Source organism: Bombina bombina, chromosome 2 (assembly GCF_027579735.1).
Source record: "Bombina bombina isolate aBomBom1 chromosome 2, aBomBom1.pri, whole genome shotgun sequence".
Classification (NCBI taxonomy): domain Eukaryota; kingdom Metazoa; phylum Chordata; class Amphibia; order Anura; family Bombinatoridae; genus Bombina; species Bombina bombina.
This window is the reverse complement of record NC_069500.1, coordinates 889,935,350-889,963,196: the sequence shown is the minus strand read 5'-3', so window position 1 is coordinate 889,963,196 and position 27,847 is coordinate 889,935,350. Positions and strand designations below refer to the sequence as shown.

At 38.5% G+C, this 27,847-nt stretch overlaps 1 protein-coding gene across 2 annotated transcripts in view; it reads right to left on the bottom strand.

Moving 5' to 3' along the window:
• COQ2 (coenzyme Q2, polyprenyltransferase) overlaps window positions 1-27,847 on the bottom strand; it is a 170,155-nt gene that overhangs the window by 48,763 nt on the left and 93,545 nt on the right. Inside the window, exons 1-2 of one of the 2 annotated variants that reach the window (XM_053703238.1) lie at window positions 9,490-9,520; window positions 6,333-6,680 (exon numbers count right to left, since the gene is read on the bottom strand). In XM_053703238.1, coding sequence (XP_053559213.1) covers window positions 6,333-6,666 — 334 coding nt within the window. In that variant the 5' untranslated portion in view covers window positions 6,667-6,680; window positions 9,490-9,520. Of the gene's footprint in view, window positions 1-6,332; window positions 6,681-9,489; window positions 9,521-27,847 lie in introns of those variants that run through there. The other variant, XM_053703237.1, reaches the window with a different exon arrangement.

Here is a 27,847-nt window from a genome sequence, read left to right as displayed (position 1 = left end):
TACCGCCTTGGGGTCCCGGGACCTGGACCCGTAGAGAGGAAGTTTGGCGTTCTGACGGGACGCCATCAGATCCAATTTTGGAGTGCCCCATAGCTGAGTCAGCTGGGCAAATACCTCCGGGTGGAGTTCCCACTCCCCCAGGTGAAAAGTCTGACGACTTAGAAAATCCGCCTCCCAGTTGTCTACTCCTGGGATGTGAATTGCTGAGAGATGGCAGCAGTGATCCTCCGCCCACCTGATTATTTTGGTTACTTCCGTCATCGCTAGGGAACTCTTTGTTCCCCCCTGATGATTGACGTAAGCTACAGTCGTGATGTTGTCCGACTGAAATCTGATTAATTTGGCCGCAGCTAGTTGAGGCCATGCCTGAAGAGTGTTGAATATCGCCCTCAGTTCCAGATTGTTTATCGGGAGAAGCGTTTCTTCCCGAGACCATAAGCCCTGAGCTTTCAGGGAGTCCCAGACTGCACCCCAGCCTAACAGACTGGCGTCGGTCGTTACAATGACCCACTCTGGCCTGCGGAAACATATTCCCTGAGACAGGTGGTCCTGAGACAACCACCAGAGAAGAGAATCTCTCTTGAATCTCTGAATTTGAGGAGACAAATCTGCATAATCCCCATTCCACTGTTTGAGCATGCATAGTTGCAGTGGTCTGAGGTGTATCCGAGCAAAAGGGACTATGTCCATTGCCACTACCATCAATCCGATTGCCTCCATGCACTGAGCTACAGATGGCCGAGGAATGGAATGAAGAACTCGGCAAGTAGTTAAAAGTTTCAACTTTCTGACCTCCGTCAGAAATATTTTCATTTCTACTGAATCTATTAGTGTTCCTAGGAAGGGAACCCTTGTGAGTGGGGACAGAGAACTCTTTTTGACGTTCACCTTCCACCCGTGAGACCTCAGAAAGGCCAATACAATCTCTGTGTGAGTCTTGGCTCTGTGAAAGGACGGCGCCTGAATTAAGATGACGTCCAAATAAGGCGCCACTGCTATGCCCCGCGGTCTTAGAACCGCCAGAAGGGACCCTAGCACCTTTGTGAAAATTCTGGGAGCAGTGGCTAAACCGAATGGAAGAGCCACGAACTGGTAATGCTTGTCTAGGAAAGCGAACCTGAGGAACTGATGATGATCTTTGTGGATAGGGATATGCAGGTACGCATCCTTTAGATCCACGGTAGTCATATATTGACCTTCCTGGATCATAGGTAAGATTGTCCGAATGGTCTCCATCTTGAATGATGGGACTCTGAGGAATCTGTTTAGAATTTTTAGATCCAGGATTGGTCTGAAAGTTCCTTCTTTTTTGGGAACCACAAACAGGTTTGAGTAAAAACCCAGACCTTGATCTGCAATTGGAACTGGGTATATCACTCCCATCGTATGTAGATCTTCTACACAGCGTAAGAACGCCTCTTTCTTTGTCTGGTCTGTAGACAGACGAGAAATGTGGAACCTTCCCCTTGGAGGGGAGTCCTTGAATTCTAGAAGATATCCCTGGAAAACAATCTCTAATGCCCAGGGATCGTGAACATCTCTTGCCCAGGCCTGAGCGAAAAGAGAGAGTCTGCCCCCTACTAGATCCGGTCCCGGATTGGGGGCTACTCCTTCATGCTGTCTTGGTAGCAGCTGCAGGCTTTTTGGCCTGTTTACCCTTGTTCCAGCCCTGGTAAGGCTTCCAGGTTGCCTTGGGCTGTGAAGCGTTACCCTCTTGCTTTGCAGCTGTAGAGGCTGAAGCCGGACCGCTCCTGAAGTTACGAAAGGAACGAAAATTAGCTTTGTTTCTAGCCTTATAGTGCTTGTCCTGAGGGAGAGAATGGCCCTTTCCCCCGGTGATTTCTGAAATAATCTCTTTCAATTCTGGCCCGAAAAGGGTCTTTCCCTTGAAAGGGATATTTAATAATTTGGATTTTGACGACAAATCGGCCGACCATGACTTGAGCCAAAGCGCTCTGCGCGCTATAATGGCGAAACCTGAATTTTTTGCCGCTAACTTAGCTAATTGCAAGGCGGCGTCTGTGATAAAAGAATTAGCTAGCTTTAGAGCCTTAATTCTATCCATAATTTCGTCATATGAGGTCTCCGCCTGGAGCGACTCCTCCAGCGCCTCAAACCAGAAAGCCGCTGCAGCAGTTACAGGAATAATGCAGGCAATAGGTTGGAGAAGGAAACCTTGTTGAACAAAAAATTTCTTAAGTAAACCTAATTTTTTATCCATAGGATCTTTAAAAGCACAACTGTCTTCAATTGGTATGGTTGTGCGCTTAGTAAGTGAAGAAACAGCCCCCTCTACCTTAGGGACCGTCTGCCACGAGTCCCGCCTGGGGTCAGTTATGGGGAACATTTTCTTAAAAATAGGGGGGGGGGGGACAAAAGGGACACCTGGTCTATCCCACTCCCTAGTAACAATATCCGCAACCCTTTTAGGGATCGGAAACGCATCAGTGTATACAGGGACCTCTAGATACTTGTCCATTTTACACAATTTCTCTGGGACCACCATAGGATCACAATCATCCAGAGTGGCTAATACCTCCCTGAGCAATACGCGGAGGTGTTCCAGTTTAAATTTAAACGCTAATGAATCTGACTCTGCCTGATGAGAAACCTTTCCTGAGTCGGACATTTCTCCCTCAGACATCAAATCCCTCACCCCCACTTCGGAGTGTTGTGAGGGTACATCAGATAAGGCTACCAAAGCTTCAGACTGCTCATAATCTGTTCTTAAAACAGAGCTATTGCGCTTTGCAGGAAAAACTGGCAGTTTGGATAGAAAGGCCGCAAGGGAATTATCCATGACTGTCACTAGTTGTTGCAATGTAATAGGGGCAGGCGCACTAGAGGTACTAGGCATCGCTTGAGTGGGCGTAACTGGTTGTGACACATGGGGAGAGGCAGGCGGACTATCCTCATTACCTTCAGTCTGAGAATCATCTAGGGCCACACTAGTGCAACAATATGATCTTTAAAGTGTATAGACATATTAGTGCAATTGACACATTCTGAGAGGGGGTTCCACCATGGATTCTAAACACATTGAACAAGGATTTTCCTTAGTGTCAGACATGTTTAACAGACTAGTATTATACACAAGCAGGCTTGGAAAACACTTTAATCAAATAAAAAACACAATTTGAAAAAAACGTTACTGTGCTTTTAAGAAATAAAAAGAGCACACAATTTTACAAAACAGTGAAAATGCCAATCCTTTTGAAATTTTCACAGTATGTACCTAAGGCTTTAATATGATTGCACATCAAGTTTCAGAACGATTAACCCCTTAATGCCCAAACCGGAGAAGCCTAAAGCCAACAACCGGTTAATTAACTACAGTACCTTGCCACAGCTTACTGCTGTGGCCCTACCTGCCCTTACGGATCAGTTTTGGGGAAATAAGGCTTCTTCTAGGCCCTCAATCAGCAGCTGGACCCTCCATGTGAAGCAGCATGAAACAGACTTTCAATTCTAACTGCGCATCTGAGGCGCGAAATTAGGCCCCTCCCACTCCAAAGTTGTGAGGCCTACCAAAATCACTTCTAAGTGACTAAATTTATGCCATGTGGATAATAACCCCAGTAAAACACTCCAAAGTGCTTAAAAAGGTGTCTCCAACGAGTGTTTCTTAAATAAATAATCGATTGCCCAGCATTAGTGTCAACCAGCCTATTTAGCCCTGTCATGTTAGCATTCAATTCTATACTAAGTCTCAGAACATAGCTTACCCTCCCCACATGGGGATCTTGTCAGTCTTCTAGCATTATCTCAGTCTTGTCTAGAAATAAATGACTGAACATACCTCATTGCAGTCAAGCCTGCAAACTGTTCCCCCCAACTGAAGTTTTCTGGTAATCCTCAGTCCTGTGTGGGAACAGCAGTAGATTTTAGTTACAACATGCTAAAATCATTTTCCTCTCAGCAGAATTCTTCATCACTTTTCTGCTAGAGAGTAAATAGTACAAACCGGTACCATTTAAAAATAAACTCTTGATTGAAGATATAAAACTACAATTCTAACACCACATTCACTTTACCCTCCCGTAGAGAGACCCTAGTGCTTAGAGCCGGCAAAGAGAATGACTGGGGGGTGGAGCTAGAGGGGGAGCTATATGGACAGCTCTGCTGTGTGCTCTCTTTGCCACTTCCTGTAGGGAATGAGAATATCCCACAAGTAAAGGATGAAGCCGTGGACTGGATACACCTTGCAAGAGAAAACCCAACAACTTTCTTATTTACTTCTATTATAATTTTTTTCTTCGTTCTCTTGGTATTTTTTGTTGAAAAGCAAGGACCTATGCTTAGGAGCCGGTCCTTTTCTGGAGCACTATGTGGCAGTAGTTTTGCAAGAATGTTTTCTATTTGCAAGAGCACTAGATAGCAGCACTATTTCCTGCCATATAGTGCTTCAGATGCCTACCTAGGTATCTCTTCAACACAGAATATCATGGGAACAAAGCAAATTTGATAATAGACATAAAATTTAAACTTTTTTTTAAAATGGTATGTTCTGTCTGAATCACAAAATATTTTTTTTTTGGGGGGGGGTTCATACCCCTTTAAAAGGGACAGAAAAGTTATAATTATTTTTGTGTGATTCAGACAAAGCATGTGATTTTAAACAACTGTTAAGTTTACTTCCTTCTTCTAATCTTCTTTGTTTCCTTGGTATCCTTTGCTGAAAAGCATCTCAAGGCAGACTCAGGAGCAGCATTACACTCATATGAGCTAGCTGGTGAATGGTGGCTGAAAATATATGCCTCTTGTCATGTGCTCACCCGATGTGTTCAGCTAGCTACCAGTAGTGCATTGCAGCTTCTTAAAAAAAAAGATACAGAGAAAATAAAGCAAATTTGATAACGTAATTAAATTGGAAATTACCGTATATGCTCTGTCTGAATCATGAAAGACAATTGTTTGTTTCATGTCCCTTTAAACCTACACAATGGGCTAGATTTATAGATGCATGTCAAGTTGCTGGGGTGAGATCATGTTCGAAATTCATTATCACTAAAACCAATATTTCCCACAATTTCGTCAATGAGTGTTTATGTCATTAACATCTATAGCTGTCCAGGACACAATATGTTGCACATCAAATACGAACTGCTAGCAACATGGAAAACAATTACAACTGCAACACTTAGCAAACACACTTGCAAAACAGCTAATGCAGATGTGTGTGACTGTACAATATTCCCTGTTTTGTTATAGCAAAGTAGTTCTACTGGAGTGAACAAAAGTTGTCTCCAGGTGCTGGCCGTGGAAGTTCATGTGAATGTCAACTTTCAAGAATGAGTGTCCAGTTTTTAAAAATACCATTAAAAACAGGGGCGCTTTCATTTATGAAATTTTAAATTTCACCCGTTTTGTTAAAATACTTACCTTTCCTTCTTGAAGCTGGAGAAGAGATTTCCCCTCCTGCCGCTCGTCACTTCATACGTCAGCAATGATGAATTTGGCTTCCTCCAATCACAGCGTTGCCTCAGGCAAAGATTCCCCTGGGGGGGGAAGCCGTGATTGGAGGATTCCGTATTCGCCATTGTTGACATATGAAGTGACGAGCAGCAGGAGGGAGAATCGCTTCTCCGGCTTCAAGAAGAAAAGGTAAGTATTTTAACAAAACCGGTGAAATATAAACTTTCATGAATGAAAGTGCCCTTGTTTTTAATAGTATTTTTAAAAACCAGGCACTCATTCTTGAAAGTTGACATTCACTTTAAACAAAAAGTAGCTTTTATCTGTCATACTCTAACAGTGACACAGGTCTTTGTTCCTTTAAAGGGACAGTCTACACCAGAATTTTTATTGTTTTAAAAGATAGATAATCCCTTTATTACCAATTCCCCAGTTTTGCATAAACAACACAGTTATAATAATATACTTTTAACCTCTGTGATTATCTTGTATCTAAGTCTCTGCAAACTGCCCCTTTTTTCAGTTCTTTTGACAGACTTGCAATCTAGCCAATCAGTGCCTGCTCCCAGATAACTTCACATGCACTAGCACAGTGTTATCTATATGAAATACGTGAACTAACACCCTCTAGTGGTGAAAAACTGTTAAAATGCAATCTGAAAAGAGGTGGGCTTCAAGGTCTAAGAAATTAGCATATGAACCTCCTAGGTTAAGCTTTCAACTAAGAATACCAAGAGAACAAAGCAAAATTGGTGATAAAAGTAAATTGGAAAATTGTTTAAAATGACATGCTCTATCTGAATCATGAAAGATTATTTTGGCCTAGACTGTCCCTTTAAGGCAAAGTGCATTGTAAAGAAGTGTAAATTTAGATAACTGTATACTAAATAAATAATAAGTTATGGAATCCATCTTACCTATTGGTTTATCCAGTCTCATTAACCTCAGGTAAGGCTGGACATTTTTTGGCATTGAATTCACTATACCAGCAGCAGAAAAGCTAAGTGATCGTTTCCATTCATGAATTTTGTAAGGTGGACTATGGTACACTCTGGACCTCCAGTTTCTCTGACAAAAATGTATTGACTTGTTAGTATATAAACATCTGGTGTTCATGACCAATGGCAACTGTTTGAGATCATATTCTTGAGAGTTATAGTCACATGAGCCTTTAAAGCAATGTGTGGAAGGCCTGTAAATATGTCTAGGAATTGACGTACACAGGAGCATTCTGTAACATGTCAGCCTCATGTTGGTCCCAGTCCCTAAAAACACAGAATATTGTTATTCATGATCCTTTTGTTGTCAAACACAACTCAGAGTAAACATAATTGATCTCTAGATATAAGATTATAATAATCATTCATACGATTAAGAGTCTTAAGTCTCCTTATACTTTATCAGTTTTGTTTCTATGGGACACCCTATTAAAAGACCAGTAAATACAGAAGATTTGCATAGTTAACAAATGCATAATAAAAATACAATGCCATAGCCCTTGGTCTTAACTTCAAATGAGTAGTAGATTTTTTGTCTGGCAATTTTCAGTTATGTCTATTTCAACTCCCACTGCATCATGTGACAGCCCTCAGCCAATCACAAATGCATATATGTATATTCTGTCAAAACTTGCACATGCTCAGTAGGAGCTGGTGACTCAAAAAGTGTAAATATAAAAAGACTGTGCACATTTTGTTTATGGAAGTAAATTGGAAAGTTGTTTAAAATCGCATGCTCTATATGAATCATGAAAGTTTAACTTTGACTCGAGTGTCCCTTTAATGCTGTAAAATAGGGTTGCCCAACTCAAGGACTTCTAACGAGCATAAACATTTACATTTCTCTCTGCTATCAAACTCGTGAATTTAGAAAATGTGATCAAGCCAACTGGGCTCATACAACCCCCCTTTGAGGGCATTAAACACACAGTAGTCTAGGGTTGATAGTCTTAAAATCACAAGCTCTAAAGATGCCAGGTGCTGAAGTTCTGCCTCTTGACACTGGGTGCTGCCATCTTGGAGCTTTGGTATTATCACACACTGAGAGAAGTGGTGCGCACTCACAGATCAATGATGCAGCGTGTTTCCCAGCAGTTTGATGTCAATTTATGCTTTAAAATTTGCTGTAAAATACTGCAAACTGGCATATAACTCACTGCATGACCTCTTGTTTTAGTTTCCTCAAATATAAAATATATTATATACAAGGCCCAATGAAGGCTGAAACGATCGTCTGGGGTTGCTGTGTTACTTGTTCAGAGTGGAATTGCCTGGTATTTCGGCGCTGGACTGACTGTAATAGACGGGATCAGACTGATATACTACAAGAAAGTTCTACTCTGTGAAAAGCATTACTGGGCTAAAAGAAGCTGCACCTAGGTGGTAAATCGCCATAGAACAGGATAACAATGGTATTGAGACGGTTGTTCGTTCCTGTGAGTGCACTTTTCTCTGTGTGTATTTAGTCTCCCTATGGGAAAAAGGGGCAACCAGACGTGGACTCCTTGCTCAGTGTGCTTAGAGGAATATAGCTACACCTCACTGACGAGGCCCAATGAAGGCCGAAACTATCGTCTGGGGTTGCCGTGTTCCTTGTTCAGAGAGGAATTGCCTGGTATTTCGGCGCTGGACTGACCGTAATAGGCGGGATCAGACTGATATACTACAGGAAAGTTCTTCTCTGTGAAAAGCATTACTGGGCTAAAAAACTGCACCCAGGTGGTAAATCGCCATAGAACAGGCTAACCATGATATTGAGCCGGTTGTTCGTTCCTGTGAGTGTGCTTCTCTCTGTATGTATATATATATATATATATATATATGTTTCCCTCCATTAGTTTGTTGGTTTCTTTAAAACACATGAACATTTCCATCACATCTCCTTCTGCTCTTCCCCAGCTTTCCTAACGGAATATATTGTTCACGCTTGAACAAGAGAAGCACATTTTTTACACAACGGTCATCTAAGTAGAATGCTTTACACTCTATATTATTACTCTAGTAGCATTAAAGGGACACTGTAGTATAACATTAACTTTTAAAAACCTTTGACAAAAATGTGTGGGGGATAAGTAGGGCTCAGATAAAGGTAATTAAAGATTTAAATTATGAAAGGACTAGTAATACATTAAAGTCAATGCATCACTTTCATATATTTTACTTGCAGGAAAGCTACACACTTATGGGCTCACTAACCATGCCATATAGGTAAAATATACATAATCAATTGGCACTCAGAAACCATTTCTATAGAAAAAATGTGGACATTGCTCCTGTCATTATAAACACTGCAGTATCAGCTGTGCATAAACATACATTTCCTAACAGAGTAACCTTTAATTCAAACAGATTATACTTTTTTTTTTTCAGTGCAAAAGAATAGTTTAAACTTTTTCCTGATGTTCTTATATGCAAAAAAAAAAATCTCTTTAATTAAGGTGTCACTGCACTTGGCTGAGGTTGTCACTTAGGAATTAAAATGATTTGCAAACTAATCTGTGAATAGTAGAAACGGTTTAAAAACACACTAATTAGTAAATGCTGTAGTTTCTTACACTTTTGACTATTCCATTCTATGTTTAAGCTTATAATGAAATATGGCTACCGTATTTTCTATATCAATTTATAGTACAAGTACTAAATAACACTTTGGGTGGGATGTGACTTGAATTTATAATGTTTTTGATACTAGTAAACATGGATATGAACCACTACAAAGACTAAACAGTGTAAAGTGATTGCAGGTTTGTGTGCAATTCCAAAAAAAGCCTGGTTCTTACATATTTACGTTTTTTTTTTTAGGATAACCAAATAGTCGAATTTTAATTCCCATATCAAGATTAAGGTGTTTATATCAGGGGAGGACCCCAAGGCGAGGCCTTATATAATAATGCCAAACTCATCAATAACTTATAGTGATAAATGCAAGAACGCATTGCAGTGGGTCTCTACCAGTCGATGGATTATAATTAGTATAAATAATAATAGCAATCACTGGTCTGGAAGGTCAAAGCAAATCACATGACATAGTTTTTATAAAGCTAGCGCACAGTAACAGGGTATTTGGTTGTTATACCTCCCCGCAGGTCCCCTTGTCACTGCAGCCTACAGCCCCTCCCATAGCCAGTCCTCTCTGTAACACAGGAAGCGTCCTAAACATGTGTAACAGTACGTAGTTCCTCTAATACACGTAATGCACGGGAGGTTTTAGTGCAAAATGGGATAGGTGTTAATTTACACCATATATTGTTATTGTAAATATTTATTGATGTTACTAGACACAGACTTTAGGAGTCGGAAACTGTTTTGCTTTCTACTTGTAACGCCTTACATTTACGCCTTTCAATGCAAGGGTTTAGGGTTGAACCGTTGCATTCTGGGTTTTGTAGTTCTACTACTTAGTGCAACACATGTTTATTTTGTCGTTGTTCAACTTGGTTGGTTATGAATATGATATGTATTTGCTACGTGTTGTTTACTGTTATATATTTTAATGGCACGCAACGGTTTATAGAAAATTAATTTACAACGCTAAAATCACATTTACCCTAGATGTTTGTCAATTTAAATGTAGAAGGATAAATAAATATTGAGAACAAAGTGCATAATTTGTTCTGATAACTATGATGGTAACTAAACTTCCTGAAAGGGACTTTAAAGTGAATGTCAAGTTTGATGAATCAGTGCCCGTTTTTTAAAAACCCTATTAAAAACAGGGGCACTTTCATTCATCAAACTTTACATTCCACTCGTTTTGTTAAAATACCTTTTAATCTTGAAAGCCGCTCCAGCGATTCCCCCTCCTGCCGCTCGTCACTTCATACGTCCGCAATGACGAATATTCTGATTGGCTGATGGAATCAGCCAATCAGAATCAAGTTCAATCCTATTGGCTGATCCAATCAGCCAATCAGATTGAGCTCGCATTCTATTGGCTGATCGGAACAGCCAATAGAATGCGAGCTCAATCTGATTGGCTGATTGGATCAGCCAATAGGATTGAACTTGATTCTGATTGGCTGATTCCATCAGCCAATCAGAATATTCCTACCTTAATTCCGATTGGCTGATAGAATCCTATCAGCCAATCGGAATTCGAGGGACGCCATCTTGGATGACGTCCCTTAAAGGAACCGTCATTCGTCGGGAGACGCAGGAAGAAGAGGATGGATCCGCGTCGGCTGCTTCAAGATGGACCCGCTCCGCACCGGATGGAAGAAGATCGAAGATGCCGCTTGGAGAAGATGTTTGCCGGTCCGGATGTCCTCTTCTTGCCGGATAGGAGGAAGACTTTGGAGCCTCTTCTGGACCTCTTCAGCACCGGATGCCAGGACGGATCGGTGATACCTGGATGGTGAAGACAAGGTAGGAAGATCTTCAGGGGCTTAGTGTTAGGTTTATTTAAGGGGGGTTTGGGTTAGATTAGGGGTATGTGGGTGGTGGGTTGTAATGTTGGGGGGGGTATTGTATGTTTTTTTTTACAGGCAAAAGAGCTGATTTTCTTGGGGCATGCCCCGCAAAGGGCCCTGTTCAGGGCTGGTAAGGTAAAAGAGCTTTTAACTCTATTAATTTAGAATAGGGTAGGGCATTTTTTTATTTTGGGGGTCTTTGTTATTTTATTAGGGGGCTTAGAGTAGGTGTAATTAGTTTAAAATTGTTGTAATATTTTTCTTATGTTTGTAAATATTTTTTTATTTTTTGTAACTTAGTTCTTTTTTATTTTTTGTACTTTAGTTAGTTTATGTAATTGTAGTTATTTGTAGCAATTGTATTTAATTTATTTATTGATAGTGTAGTGTTAGGTTAATTGTAGGTAATTGTAGGTAGTTTATTTAATTAATTTATTGATAGGGTAGTGTTAGGTTTAATTATAACTTAGGTTAGGATTTATTTTACAGGTAAATTTGTTATTATTTTAACTAGGTAACTATTAAATAGTTCTTAACTATTTAATAGCTATTGTACCTGGTTAAAATAATTACAAAGTTGCCTGTAAAATAAATATTAATCCTATAATAGCTACAATGTAATTATAATTTATATTGTAGCTATATTAGGATTTATTTTACAGGTAAGTATTTATCTTTAAATAGGAATAATTTATTTAATAAGAGTTAATTAATTTCGTTAGATTTAAATTATATTTAAGTTAGGGGGGTGTTAGTGTTAGGGTTAGACTTAGCTTTAGGGGTTAATCCATTTATTATAGTAGCGATGAGCTCCGGTCGTCAGATTAGGGGTTAATAATTGAAGGTAGGTGTCGGCGATGTTAGGGAGGGCAGATTAGGGGTTAATACTATTTATGATAGGGTTAGTGAGGCGGATTAGGGGTTAATTACTTTATTATAGTAGCGCTCAGGTCCGCTCGGCAGATTAGGGGTTAATAAGTGTAGGCAGGTGTTGGCGACGTTGAGGGGGGCAGATTAGGGGTTAATAAATATAATATAGGGGTCGGCGGTGTTAGGGGCAGCAGATTAGGGGTACATAAGGATAACGTAGGTGGCGGCGCTTTGCGGTCGGAAGATTAGGGGTTAATTATTGTAAGTAGCTGGCGGCGACGTTGTGGGGGGCAGGTTAGGGGTTAATAAATATAATACAGGGGTCGGCGGGGTTAGGGGCAGCAGATTATGGGTACATAAGTATAACGTAGGTGGCGGTCGGCAGATTAGGGGTTAAAAAAAATTAATCGAGTGGCGGCGATGTGGGGGGACCTCGGTTTAGGGGTACATAGGTAGTTTATGGGTGTTAGTGTACTTTAGAGCACAGTAGTTAAGAGCTTTATGAACCGGCGTTAGCCCATAAAGCTCTTAACTCCTGCTTTTTTCCTGCGGCTGGAGTTTTGTCGTTAGAGCTCTAACGCTCACTTCAGAAACGACTCTAAATACCGGAGTTAGAAAGATCCCATTGAAAAGATAGGATACGCAATTGACGTAAGGGGATCTGCGGTATGGAAAAGTCGCGGCTGAAAAGTGAGCGTTAGACCCTTTAATCACTGACTCCAAATACCAGCGGTAGCCTAAAACCAGCGTTAGGAGCCTCTAACGCTGGTTTTCACGGCTAACGCCAAACTCCAAATCTAGGCCTATATATGAAAGTGTCCTCCTGATGTATTCTAGTTGATGTATGCAAAAACAGGGCAAACCTTATTCACAAATTCCAATCTGTAATGAAGAAACAGTATTATGGTAGAGTTAATAAAAAATCAATTTATTAATAATCTAAGATGAATACCTAGACAAAACCAAATCTCATATATAACATCCTCAATGCTAAAAGTATTAAACACCGGTGTTGGTAAACTATTACTACAATTAGGCCAGTAAAAAACAATCAATAATTAGATCGATATTTAAAATAAAATAAAATAAGTCTAGACTTTGTAAGAAACATTGACAATAAAACGATTGAAACAGATTAACAAATCTTCCTATACAGTGTTAAACTTGTCTCTACAAGTAATACTATTAGGAGTATACACAGCCCTCAGAATAGGCTTTTGAAATAAAATCATGAAAAAGTATCAACACAGTAATGTCCGTTTTTCAATGTATCAAGGTTGAGGCAAAATGGGGTTAATCACTTCCCTTAGGTTATGTCTCTTTTCTTGTGAAAAAACAAACAAGCAAGCTGACACTTCAGTTGCTGCAGTTAGTTATTAGGCACCTTACTGTTCGTACTTTTTATACAGTGTATTTCTTACTTTGCGTCCTCCTTTCTACAAAACTTGAGCAGTTAAATTATCAGCTTGTTACATACGTTTTTCCGCTGCATGTGTGGGCTCCTTACGTTGAACAGTGCACTGTTGTCGAGCTGTTTCCCGTTGTACAATGAGAACCGGTGGAGTGCTGTGTCTCCCAGCCCCCGTTTACCGGTTGTACCAATGGGTTCTGATCTTCGTTAGTGGTCGATGTCCCAATGGCGGGATTTCCTCTAGATGCTGTGAGCCTCTTGATCCAAACGGCTTGTGTCTTTGTGAGTTTTCTCAACTCCGTCTCTGTGCTTACCGGTCGTCTCACTGGGTATTCACATGTATCCCAACCGACACTGAACTCCTCTGGAGCTTGACTGTTTGGTGGCTTTACTCGCTGCTCACTCTGTTCCAAATCAAATGGTAATCAGGTTTTCCAATCAGCCGCTAGCAGGGGGTGTCAATCAACCCAATTGTATGAGATCAGGTGGATTGATGTCCGCCACCTCAGAGGAGGCCTGAAGGCTCGCCCGGAAACAGGTGCATTAGCCTAAGGCACCATTCGGGCAATGATAAATCGGCCCCAATGTTCCCACAAAAGCGCAACCTTAGGCGCCACCCTTGATCCCACAATATATATTTTCACACCTTAGTTGCCAGTAACACATATCATAGAAAATGCACAGTGTACTTTTTTTTAGCTATATTTCTAATGCATAAAGGACTAGAAGGCCCTTTACATTTAGCTGACAGGGGTCTTAAAAGGTCCAGTATTTTTGTATAGATTTTACTGGACAGCCTGCTAAAATACTGGACACCCTATTTGTATGGTTCAGATCAACTGTAATTAATATAAAATTGATGCAGACATAAAAGCTTCTAAATGTGGGGGCTTTACTATTAAGTAATGACAGACCTAGCACCTGTAGTTTCTTAGCTACACTGCACAATTATATATGCTAATTTGTATGGCTGGTAGCCCCAGAGGTAATCACATGACATGTTGCTGAGGCTCAGGATATTACCAGACCAAAGCAGTTCAGGTCATTTTAATAATCTATTCCCAAGGAATAAGCACTGGAAACTCAGGATTTGTAATGGGAGTTTTGTTAGAACTTAAAGGGACAGTAAACACCTTGTAATTACAGGACATTTCTGTCACCGTCCTACAGAATAACATATCAGTCAAGTGTAAACATTTATTTAACAAAATAAAATCCTGTTTACTGCAATTGGTTTACAATAGATAAACTGCACCCAACACTCGCCTTATTTTGAGGAGCCAAAAAAGTTTGAGTCGGCAGACAACAAGGCTAATCATTGCCATTACGTTAGTATTAAGTGAATTGTTTTGCAGTTGTTATCTATTAAAGCCAATTAGGAAATATTTGATGCAGAGTTAGCTCTGAAAAGTCAGCAGGATTCAGTTCCAACTCAGAGCTAAATTACTTGAAATGGGGCAAAACAAATAATGAGTATATTACAAAGTTGTTTTATTATGCATAATTAAACATCTTATGTTAAAGCTACACTAATATAACGAAAGGTTAAACTGACAGTCATGGTATAATGTGATGCCTGGTTGTCATGGTGACATCCTTAAGGGAGTGGCTTATGTGATGCAGCAATTATGTCACAAAACCAACTGACAACACAAAGCCACCACCCTCATAACTGCTGCTCACGTTACTAGAGTTGCCAGACTGATCCTGCTGAGCTTCCGTAAACACTGACATGTAAATATTAGTTATCTAATATCTTTATTTCACAGCTAGGAAATTACAGTACAGCTAGTGCTTTACAACCACAGCTCTGTATATGTGCTGGTATGAAGAACAGTGAATACCTCCAACACAATGTAAATGGCATATGGTGGGAGCTGCAGGTATGAACACCAATTACTACAGGTAGTGTTACCATGATCACCCTAACTCAGTAACTGAATAATACTAAATCACATTTATATACATTGTAAAATAATACCGAATGCTCAAAATGTGCTAATACCTTAAGGTATTAGCACATTTGAGCGCTCCTTCCTTAAAACTTCTCTTTCCCAAACTCTCCCCTAGGAAGCATAGAGGAAGCTTCCACTAGTGAAAGGAGCTTATACCAACTAGCAGGGACTATATATCTCTTTGACAGGTGTCCTTTTGCTGCAAACTCACTGGAGCTGGGACCCTCATTAAAGACTGTACTGTAAGGTGCAGCTGTTTGTTCTGCATGACCTGGATGAGGAAAAGACAACTGGTGATCTGAAATAAATTCAGATCAGACTGATGCTCATCTGACCTGCAGGTTTTCACGCTGATGGCAGATGACCTTCAAGGATTTTTATATTACTAAACTGTAAGTATCTAAGGTAAGATTTTCTGAGATTAACAATGTTGTAAGCTCTTTGAGCAAGACATCTCATTACCACACAAGATTGTAAATACAGATCCTGCTCCTAGAGCCTTCAGACATGTGCAGTGAGGTCAGATAATTTCTCACATTTCTGTTTTTGCTTTTCCTTTACTTTCCAATTTCATAAAAATCTTTAGCTTTTATTTGGTTCTGTATGTTTACAGCTTTCTGTATTTTTCAAGGCTTATTGATATAAGATATACATATCATCTCTAGAACTAGAATATAACACCAACAATAAAGCATAATTACACTTACACTGCTATAACTTTAATAAACTGATATTAAATCAAATTGAATGGCTTAAAAATCCACTCTCACTGAACATATCTGTATAATGTATTATTGTTAAGGATCTTGGCAAAGGGAATACAATAATATGATTAATATGTTTGCACTTATATCCTCAATGCAATGCTTTGATGTAGGGATACCAATAATACTACTAGGTTATAAGCACATTGCAGCTGGTTTTCAATTTTATCTGAGAACTGCAGCCCCCTGGATCACAAGGACTACCATGTCTGTGACACTAAACTTGAATGTCTACAGTCACCATGGGACAAGTACTACTGTTGGATTTTTGAAGCAGAGAGTCATAGTGAAGCACAGGATTTGATACGTCATGGGATGGTCCTGTATTCTATACCTCAGATTAGAAACTGAAAACAAATACTGCATTATAAGATACAGTGTGCACCTATCTTCTTGCATTGGATTAAAAATAAATACAAGATGTGCATAGACATTCATATCTGGCAAGCAGTATAATGAAGACTGGAATACTCTATGGCAGTGGCAGGAAGATTGAAGATTTTAGAGGGACTAGTGTTATGTAACATGATGAGTGCTGTCTTATATCAGGGAATTATTTTATTTCTCTACACTGTAAGTACCCAGAAGTAGGTTCTCCTTAAATACAAGATTGTAAGCTCTTTGAGCAAAGCACTGAAACATTAGATGTGTGTAAGCTCCTTGGAATAGGTTCTGCACTTACATCCATGGAAATCCTTTAGAGCGGGGACTCCCATTGTACCAAATAAATATATTGTTGTTAATAGAGTGAGATAAACCCTCCATTTAATTAGTTCAGCAAGGAATAAATATACAATGGATAGAATATACAAATTATCCCACATAGTGTATTACTAATTCAAAATGCATTTTTAATATGGCACCCCTTATGCTCCTGTCAGTTTAAACCAGTAGTGTAGCAAACTGTGAAATACATGAGGCTTAAATAACACAGCATCAACCATAGGCAGCCTGTTTTGCTACTTTGGGGCTCTTTCTTACTCGTCATTATGGTTGATGCTGATGTCCTTGAGCATTCCACCTTTTGCTATAGGGCTTCCCATTATATTGAAATGGATTTTAAATTATATGTGTTTGCAATTTTGCACAGTTAAGTATATTTGTTTTTTGCTAAGATTAAAACAATGGAGGGATGAGCCCCAAACGGGCCAAACAGGCTGTCTATGGTTGGTGCTGTTGTTCTGCTCAAGCATTCATTTCATGCTTTGTAAGTGTGGTTATGAAAATTAATATAATCATCAGCAAAACTGGCATATAGCCGTAAACCTAAAATCAATGCTTGAGTCCAATAACATAGACCCTACATCATACTGAAGAGCCCCAATGAGGGCGAAACAACCTTCCTATAGTGAAAAAACACTTAACATTTGTAGTATTACAATATATTATTTCCCTGCAAGACACCACTGTTTTTGTTTTGTACTGGGTTTGTATGTAAGCAGAACTACTATAGAATAATAAGGCTTCCATATATCATACAATTTAAGATTTTGCCTGATTTCCAAGTGCTCTTGACATATTAAAAAGGTTCCTACCTAAAACTATTAAATGGTCAGATGTTCTGCACATATCTGCAATAAATATGTTTGTATATTTATATATGAGGACACAAAGAATATCTGTTAATGATAGCAGCATTAACACCTAGCAGTTATGTCCATGCTTATTTCAGTGCAGGCCTCCATTTTCCAGGTTGCCTACTTGCCTCATTTTTCAGTGCCATAATGGTCTAGCTATCTATAATAGGACCACTACTTGGATAAACAGACAATAAATAAAGATACTCATCAATACTCCACCCTGGAGCTTCATCTATTGAATAGCCTAAGGGGTCGATTTATCAAGGTTAGGCGAACTCCGTATATGCTTCGCCTGTAACTGCGCACCAGCTTGCCTCCGGAGAAGCGCACATGTGCGCCTGAATTTATAAAAACAAATAGACGTAACTTTGCGCAGGCGAGCTGGGGCATAATAATGATAAATTTCGCCTGTCGGAAAAAGCATTTACTCCCTATTTATCACATTACATCCCTATAAATATTTACGCCGCTATGTCTTGATTATTAAAAAAGCATTTTTTAGGTATCTATTTTGCGCATATTTATATTATATAATGTTTCCGTGCTGTTTTTGCCATATGTTGGTAATTTAAGATCGCAAAAATCAATATATCAATATATATATATATATATAAAACTCTCGGTACCCGTATGCGCCTGTGAAAGCGCAAATTTCTGGCAATAAGTCTCTTCTTGGCGCCAAGCCTTTGAAAAATGAGTTAAAAAAAGAAAGTACTGCATCACAAGATGTAAAAGCATGTATGATAATGGTGTTTGCCTCAGTCTGTATGAAGAAATATAGAACACGCAATTTAAGGAGAAATTTCTGTTCCCTATCAGCGCAAAGCAAAGATAAATAAGAAACTGGCCGTATTTGTAGGTCGGACTGTGAAATTACGCCTATTACTAATGTAGATTGGTGCACTCGGTAGCGCGCCCGTGCCAATAGTTCTGTCTAGTCCATTTTTGCAGTTTTGCATGGAATGTGTCAGATTTGGCTTTTTTCTCTCTACTATTTTGTGTCATACCAATACAAATAAAATAAATAAACATGAAAATGCCTAAACATTTGTAATTGCAACAATTTTCTGGGCAAAGTAGTGCATTATCTGACAGAAATGCAGGGGTGTCAATATTTTTGGCCATGACTGTATGTATATATATATATATATATATATATATATATATATATATATATAATATATATATATATATATATATATATATATATATATGTGTGTGTTTGTGTATATATATCCAATATAAAAGGCCAAGTGTGTTTGTCCAAAGCTGTCATGTGCAGTAGAGACAGCACGAGGACAAACACACTTGGCCCTACCTGATATGCTGTTTGAGGCCAGACGGGAGCGTGGGCGTGACCGGACGGGAGCGTGGGCGTGGAGGAGGCGTGGCCGGACATGGTTGGGCGTTACTGGCGCATGGTCGGGCGTGGTCAGCGCGAGAGAGGGGAGAGAAATAGAAAGAGAGGGGGAGAGACAAAAAGAGATAGGAAAGAGCTAAAGAGAGGGGGAAGAGCAGAAGAGAGGGGAAGTGCAGAATAGAGGGGGGAGAGAAAGCAAAATAGAGGAGAAAGAGCAAAAGAGAGGGGAAAGAGCAAAATAGAGGGAAGAGAGAGCAAAAGAGAGGGGGGAGAGAGAGCAAAAGAGAGGGGGAGAGAGAGAGCAATACAGAGGGGGAGAGAGAGAAAAAGAGAGGGGGGAGAGAGAGAGAAAAAGAGAGGGGGGAGAGAGAGCAATAGAGAGGGGGAGAGAGAGAGCAAAAGAGATGGATAGAGAGAGAGAACAAAATAGAGGGGAGAGAGAGAGAACAAAAGAGAGGGGAGAGAGACAGAGCAAAAGAGAGGGGGGAGAGAGAGCAAAAGAGAGGGATGGAGAGAAAGAGCAAAAGAGAGGGATGGAGAGAGAGAGAGAGCAGAAAAGAAGGAGAGAGAGAGAGACAGAGCAAAAGAGAGGGGGTAGAGAGAGAGAGCGCGCAAAAGAGAGGGGGGAGAGAGAGCGCAAAAGAGAGGGGGGAGAGAGAGAGCAAAAGAGAGGGGGAGAGAGTGCAAAAGAGAGGGGAGAGAGCGCAAAAGAGAGGGGGAGAGAGAGCGCAAAAGAGAGGGGGAGAGAGAGTGCAAAAGAGAGGGGGAGAGAGAGCGCAAAAGAGAGTTGAAGAGAGAGAACGCAAAAGAGAGGGGGAGAGAGAGAGTGCAAAAGAGAGGTGAAGAGAGAGAATGCAAAAGAGAGGGGGGAGAGAGAGAGCATAAAAGAGAGGTGGAGAGAGAGCGCAAAAGAGAGGGGGAGAGAGAGAATGCAAAAGAGAGGGGGAGAGAGAGAGCATAAAAGAGAGGGGGAGAGAGAGCGCAAAAGAGAGGGGGACAGAGAGCAAAAGAGAGGGGGAGAGAGAAAGCAAAAGAGAGGGGGAGAGAGGGAGCAAAAGAAAGGGGGGAGAGAGAGAGCAAAAAAGAGGTGGAGCGAGAGAGAGCGCAAAAGAGAGGAGGAGAGAGCACAAAAGAGAGGGGGAGAGAGAGCAAAAGAGTGGGGGTGAGAGAAAGAGCAAAAGAGAGGGTGGAGAGAGAGAGCAAAAGAGTGGGGGGAGAGAGAGAGCAAAAAAGAGGTGGAGCGAGAGAGAGCGCAAAAGAGAGGAGGAGAGAGCACAAAAGAGAGGGGGAGAGAGAGCAAAAGAGTGGGGGTGAGAGAAAGAGCAAAAGAGAGGGTGGAGAGAGAGAGCAAAAAAGAGGTGGAGCGAGAGAGAGCGCAAAAGAGAGGAGGAGAGAGCACAAAAGAGAGGGGGAGAGAGAGCAAAAGAGTGGGGGTGAGAGAAAGAGCAAAAGAGAGGGTGGAGAGAGAGAGCAAAAGAGTGGGGGGAGAGAGAGAAAACAAAAGAGAGGGGGGAGAGAGAGAGCAAAAGAGAGGTGGAGCGAGAGAGTGCGCAAAAGAGAGGGGGAGAGGGCGCAAAAGAGAGGGGGAGAGAGCACCAAAGAGAGGGGGAGAGAGAGAGAGCAAGGGGTGGGACCGCTGTACTGCAAAAAATGGCCCGTGTGAACAGGCTTTAGGACTAGTAAATATATAATTGTACAAATATCCATCAGATATACATTTAACTATCTCTTGAAGAATAAATAGAACATATTCTGCTATGCGCAGAACATTAAATTATGAAAGATGCAATATTTTCTTCTTATGTTACACTTTTAAATAACTGCAATCGTGTTTGTGCAACTTGTGGGTGCTAGGTATGTTTTCAACATTTTCAGCTCCATTGAAGTCTATGGGGGAATGCGATTTTGCATTTGCAACTTCTCAAAGTCTAATTTTTACCATGACATTTTACTTTCAACTTGTAATACGAGCGTCAATCTCCGAGAGCCATAAATTATTTATAGCAGTTTTAATGCTTTTTTTAATTTTTTTATTTATAATTCAACAGTATAACAAGATTATCAAAAACAATAACAACAAAAGTAATTAATGTAACATTGAATTACAAAGAAATCGAGTTTTTCTGTTCCATTGACATCATGGAATTGCTAGTAATAATAATACATTGATTTTTCTCTTAACAACATTTCTAATACTTGTCTCAGTCCAGACAATCTCCTCTTGTTGGATTCTTATACTGTTGACTGTTTTATTGAATTTTATACCACCACACGAACACACACAGAAAGAAAGGGGAAAAAAAAAAAAGAAAGTGAAGAAAGTGCCCCGTCCCTCCTCAATTTCTCGTATTATTACCTCTTTATCTAGGGAATACATTATTTGTAATTGTTGTTTCAAGGAAAATGGTCCCCCTAAATGGTGCATTGAGCTGCCTCTGACTTTCTTCTGGAAGATCTAAAATTATATTTTTCCATTTTAAAAAAAATCTATTTATATGAGCTTCAGAACTGACCGAAGTATCAAACTGTTCCATAATAATTTGGTTATATAATTTTTGTTTAAGTTCTCTCAAACTGGGGGCTTTGTTAGACTTCCAATATTTTAAGATCAACAGTCTGCTTGTAATAATTATGCTATTTAACTGGCGTACGTTCTCAAACCGGGATCCTTCCTTAGCAAAAAAGAAGATAATTTCTTCTGAAAGTTGTATATTAGTCAGATTAATCTTATTAAACCAAGCATTGACCTTAAGCCAGAATTTTTTGATCTTGGTACATTCCCAAAAAGAATGGTACAAATTTGTTCTTGGCCTCTTACATTTAGGACAGTATATTCCTATTGCTGACCATTTAGCCATTACGGCCGGGGTGATGTAAAGCTTTATTAATAAGTTTTGTATGAGTTTCTCTCCAAGAGGTAGATATTGTTGCTAAGTCTAAAGCCTTAAAGCTTTCCTTAATTCTTTCCGGATAAGTTTGCCAGCTATTCGCTAAAAGATGTAAATTTCTTGTACCCAATGAGGACATAATTATCTTGTAAAAAAGAGAGAATGCATATTTCCCGTCATTAAATAAGTTTAATACCGGCTCTAGGGTATCGAACGTTCCTTCAATCAAGTTATTAGATATTAGTTGTTGCAGGCAGTGACACACTTGTAGATAAGCATAAAATTCATTGTTTATTAATCCAAATTCCTGTTTTAAAATATCAAAACTTTTACAACTTCTTGTAGTGTGGTCCAACAACTGATGTACATTTTTAAGCCCTTTCAATGACCACTCGTTAAATATCTTGGAATTTAGTGCTGGTATAAAACAAGGATTGCCTACCAGAGGTAGATATTCTGAGTATAAAAAGTCAGAATCCAAGAGCTTGGTTAATTTATTCCATGCTACTATTACATTGTGTATTATTTTTAATTGTTTTATTTTTGCAGGCGATTTATCTGCATGACAATGTAATAAGGCTATCGGGGAGTAGGGGAAACACAATGTTTCCTCTATTGCTATAGAGGAATAATAATTTGCTTTTGTTATCCAGTCTAATGCTATTTTACCAACACAAATTAGATTGTATATCTCTATATCCGGCATAGCAAGACCTCCATTCATTCTGTCAAAACATAATTTTTTTAAGAGAGATAGCTTCTTTTCCCTCCCCATAGAAATTTGGTCACCATTTGATTATATAACTTTAAATCTTTTCTCTTGACAAAAATAGGAAGGTTTTGAATGAGGTATAAAAGTTTCGGAAATAATACCATTTTTATTAAATTAATTTTACCCGAAAGGGATCATTTAAATTTTGCCCATTTTTCTAGATCATGCTTGATTTTTAGGAAAACGGGAGGATAATTCAAATCATACCACTCTTCCCAATTTATTGAAAATTTAATTCCAAGATAGGTAAATTAATCTTTAGTCTCCTTAAATGGGATAGACTTTAGAGAATCATTATTTTTATTGAGCCAAAAGATTTCAGTTTTCTGCGTATTTGTCTTATAGCCCGAGAAACTACCGAAGTCCTGTAAAATCTGTAACAAAAGAGGGATATTTTTCTTAGTATCCGAGAGTAAAACTAATAAGTCATCTGCATAAAGAAATGTTATTATCTTTTTCTTACCTAATTTTATCCCATCTAGTTCTTTTCTAAGCAAGATAGCTAGAGGTTCAAGTGATAAATTAAAAAGGTAAGGGGAAAGTGGACAACCTTGCCTAGAACCTCTTTGAAGAGGGAAGGAGTCTGAAAGAATATCATTTATAATAACAGATGCAGTAGAATTTTTATATATTTTAGAGATTGACTGTAGAAAAGATCCTTCAATTCCAAACTTGCTTAATGTCGTAAACAGGTGGTCCCAAGTTACGGAATCAAATGCCTTTTGCGCATCTATTGAGATAATGGCTGAGTCGGTGAGGATTTTATTTTTAAGCTTTCTATTACGGCGTTGAATCGGTGTATTATTAAGTATTAATTGTAATCTACGTAAATTGTAAGTGGGGTTTCTATCTGGCATGAATCCTACTTGGTCTTTATGTATAAGGGGGTTCATAAGTGTTTTTAACCTTGTAGCTACAATATGCATTAATAATTTATAATCACTATTTAATAGTGATATTGGCCTGTAAGAGGTAATGTCTTCTGGGTTTTTATTCTTTTTTAAAATTAAAGTTATTATTGATGCTGAGAAATATCGAGAGCAAGGTATCTTATTTAGAAAATTTTGGTTAAATAGATCTACTAAGGTGTCAGGAATATCATCTATTAGAGTTCAATAGGGATCTGGTCAGGACCAGCTGCTTTATTCATAGCAGCTTTTCTAATAGCATTTTCCACCTCTTTTTTAGAAATTGGCGAATTCAAATCATCAAGTTTATCTTTATCTAACATGGGGACCTGTATCCTTTTTCAGATTTCTTTTTTAATTTCCAAATTTATTTCTGTTTCTGTATATAACTCTTTAAAGTAGTTAGAAATATATTTGATTATATCCTTATTGCTAGTAAGCCTATCTGTCGGTGTTGTTAGTGCTCCAATCATATTTTTTTTATTTTTAGATTTTGTCAAATTTGCTAAATGTTTTCCAGCTTTGCCACTATGGCGAAAAAAGAAAGATCTAGATTTAAGATCATCATAGGCCATTTTTTGGCTCAAAAAAATTTCTCTTGATTTTTTAGCTATCTGGTATGCTTCCCAGAGTCTTTTTGAGGGGTCACTTATGTAAGAATTATAAGCATTACGGAGATGATTAGCTAATAAAATAAGATTTAGTTTCCCCCTTATGACTGCTTTAAAACTTTCCCATATTATTTCTATACTAATCCCAGGTGTTAAGTTAGTGTGGAGAAATTCTGACCATTTTCTTTTGAGCCAAGACTTCAATTGTACATTTTCCACCAGATATCTTGGAAAAAAAGAATTTATTAAAATTCCTTTCTTGAGGCGTTTTTAATTGTATTTTTAGGGTAATAATAGCATGATCTGAAATAATAATCTCTTGGATGTCAGCATGCATATCATGTCATTAATTTTTCATCTGTTAAAAAAAAATCAATACGAGACATTGTTTGGTGTGCGTGAGATACACAGGAGAATTTAATTAGATCAGGATTTTGTATCCGCCAAATGTCTTTTAAGTGTAATAGATTTTTAAAGTTTTTAAGGAGTTTCGTCTGGATCTTTTTATCTTTTTATCTTTATTCAAAGATGGTTTAAGTCTATCAAGGATAGGGAGGTCTGTAAGGTTGAAGTCACCTACAACAATTAAATTACGGTTAAGAAAAGGTAGCAATTTAGCTTGCAAAGTTTACCAAAATTTCTTATCTTTTTTATTAGGGCCATAAAGATTACATAATATTAAAGGAGAACCTGCTAATGTAAGTTGGATAATTAGATACCGTGCTTCCTTGTCAGATTCAACATCTTTAATTACGTATGGGAGGTTTTTACGAAATAGGAGAGCTACTCCCTTTTTCCTGTCTATGGAGGGGGTACCTATCACTTTGCCAACCCAGCCGGATTTAAGTTTAGACATTTCTACTGCATTTAGGTGGGTCTCCTGTAAACAGGTAATATCAGTTTTATATTTTCGTAGTTGTGCAAGTATTTTTTTCCTTTTCTGAGGGGAAGTGATACCCCCTACATTCCAGGAAGCCAGATTAATCATATCTTATAATTCGATTTGAGTAAACTTTCTTTATCTCTTTACTTCCAACGAGGGGGAGGGAGGGGAGAGAAGAAAAAAAAAATTAAAAATATACATCTAGGCCTAGAATTTGACAACATTTTTACCTGTCCATAAAATTAAAGCCAAGGTCATAACATAAAGAATTCCAATATTTTCATAAAAGATAGCAATCTGAAGTATTTTATATTCATTAGTATTTTTATAGTATAATGCCATTTTTTTTTTTTTTGCAAAATCTCTTACTTCTTCAGCATTATTCATAATCAGGATCTCGGAGTCAGTAATTAATTTAAATTTAGCAGGGTATATCACCATGGCCTTATAGCCTTTGGCAATAAATTTAGAACATAGAGGTGTTATTTCTTTACGTTGTTACGTTTCTGATGAAAAATCTTGAAATAGAAATATATTTTTATCATGAATTGAAAAAGGAATTATTTTTTTATAAATCTGCATAATTTTAAGTTTATCCTGAAAATTCAGGAATCTTGCAATCACCGGCCTGCTCTTACTAGAGCCGTCAGGTAGGTATTTTATGGGGCCTATACGGTGTGCCCTCTCTACTGACAAAGGAAGCAGATTGGGGTCCATACCTAGGGCCTGAGGTAAGATCTTAGAAATAAAATCAATCAAGTCCTGATAGATGGGCGTTTCAGGTATGCCAATTATTCTTATATTATTGCGCCTATTTCAGTCCTCAAATTCGTTCAGTTTAAGCTGGATATTTGTAATCTGGGTTGATTGCTCTCTTATAATCGCTGCCTGTTGTTCATTACTATCCTCTAACTCCAAAATACGTTGCTTTGCCTCATTTAACCTATGCGTAAACTGTTTGACCTCAGACGTAAGATTTACTATTTCTACTTTAAGGTATTCAAATTGGGGGATCATAAGATCCGAAATTTGTTTTACAATATCCTGGGTTTCCTTTCCCTGAGACTCTAACACATTACTTATTGGAGTTATATTAACTAAATTATCAGTGCTAGTCCTAGTCTTCCTTTCTCTAGTTTTGGGTGGCATCTCGACTGAGCTTATTTTATGGCCAGAAAATTTTTTATCCATAGGGTACACGTGAGGAGAAAAAAGAGAAAAAGAGTGCAAGGTATGTTTTTTTATTGAAGGGTGAATGTAGAAAGGTGCTTATCAATAGGTGTTTTACAGTATAACAGAGATATGAACATAATGTCACACAATTACAGTGGATATAGTGAAAATAAGTGCCAGTTATAAAATGTTAAATAAAAAATATAATAGTGTACAAAGTTAATATGTCCCCTGCTGTGTACAGGCTTCCCAAAATAGCAACAGCAGGTAGAAAGCAGAGAAGGGCGCCCAATAAAGTGTCACTATTAAAGGGACAGTCTAGTATAAATTAAACTTTCATTATTCAGATAGGACTATTAATTTTAATCAACTTTCCAATTTACTTTTATCATCAAATTTGCTTTTTTCTTTTGGTATTCTTAGTTTAAACTAAACCTAGGTAGGCTCATATGCTAATTTCTAAGCCTTTGAGGGCTGCCTCTTATCACATGCTTTTTAAATCTCTTTTCAACACAAAGAGACAGAAAGTACACGTGGGCCATATAGATAACACTGTGTTCAGGCACAGGGGGTTATTTAAGATTTAGCACAAAACAATACTAAATGCAAGACAATAGATAGTAAACAGTCACAGTCATGTGATCAGGGGCTGGAAGAAGGTTCCTAGATACAAGGTAATCACAGAGGTAAAACGTGTATTAATATAACTGTGTTGGTTATGCAAAACTGGGGAATGAGTAATAAAGGGATTATGCATCTTTTAAAACAATAACATTTCTATGGTAGACTGTCCCTTTAAATAATGAACTGCAAAAAAAAGTTAAAATTGCTATCGTTTTGTTACTATTTACACCTGAGAACTAGAGCAAATACAATGTTACAAGTTTAGCTTCCCTTTGGTTACTTTTTCCTAAAAAATCTATTTGTTACAGTATAAGCCCACAGAGAAGGTCATACATCAGCTGAAACTGCCATTTTTTTATATACAATCAATATACGGCTATAACCCTTTAGTTACATTTGCCCAATAAGCCTATTTGTTACAATATAAACCCCCAAAGCAGATCAATCGTCAACTGAACCTGCTATTATCTTATATATAGTCAGTATAGAGCTATTACCCTTAAAGGCTGATCTAATTCTTAAGTTGCAAAATCTTTGTAGACCAGCTTATCTCTTAATTCGCAGAACATACATCCTTCAAAATTTCAATCATAGGTTTCCGTCATTCACCATTCAGTGCATAGATTAGAGCTAGGTTAGCTATCTAGCTATAGCCTTTATATTAGCTCCTTTATACTAATTCCTTTTAAAGCTCTTTTCCTAATAAATAGGGCCCATAAGACATAATTCCTTTTAGAGCTCTTTTCATATTGTATGGGGCCCGTAGAGCACAGCAAGGAGAATATTCACAGAAAATACATAGCCTTTGGTAATTAGGCCAGTTACACAGTAAATCTAACAGTAGTGATTAGGGCTGTTCTTTTCAAGTACCATATGAGAAGCTAGTATTAGGCTGCTATATATCTTATAGCTGAACAGTACTGTTTGATAGAGGACAGAAAGTTAATATGTGGGAAAAAGAGACAGGAACAGTCTTACCGAATTGCTGCCTGAGGAAACCATGCAGCAAAAAGTGTTCCTCTGCTTTTCTTTATTTCTTTGTTTTTAAAGATACATGGGGCCACTATTCTTCCAAGCAAGCTCCCTGCATTATAGGCTTCCATGGTATTTATTTTAGGGGGGCTGTAGTCAGCTATTGGTAAGCACAGTTGTAACCAGATCGTTCCAATAGGAGCCAGGTGCTACCCGATATGCTGCCCACAACTCAGATACTCCGTCACTCCGAC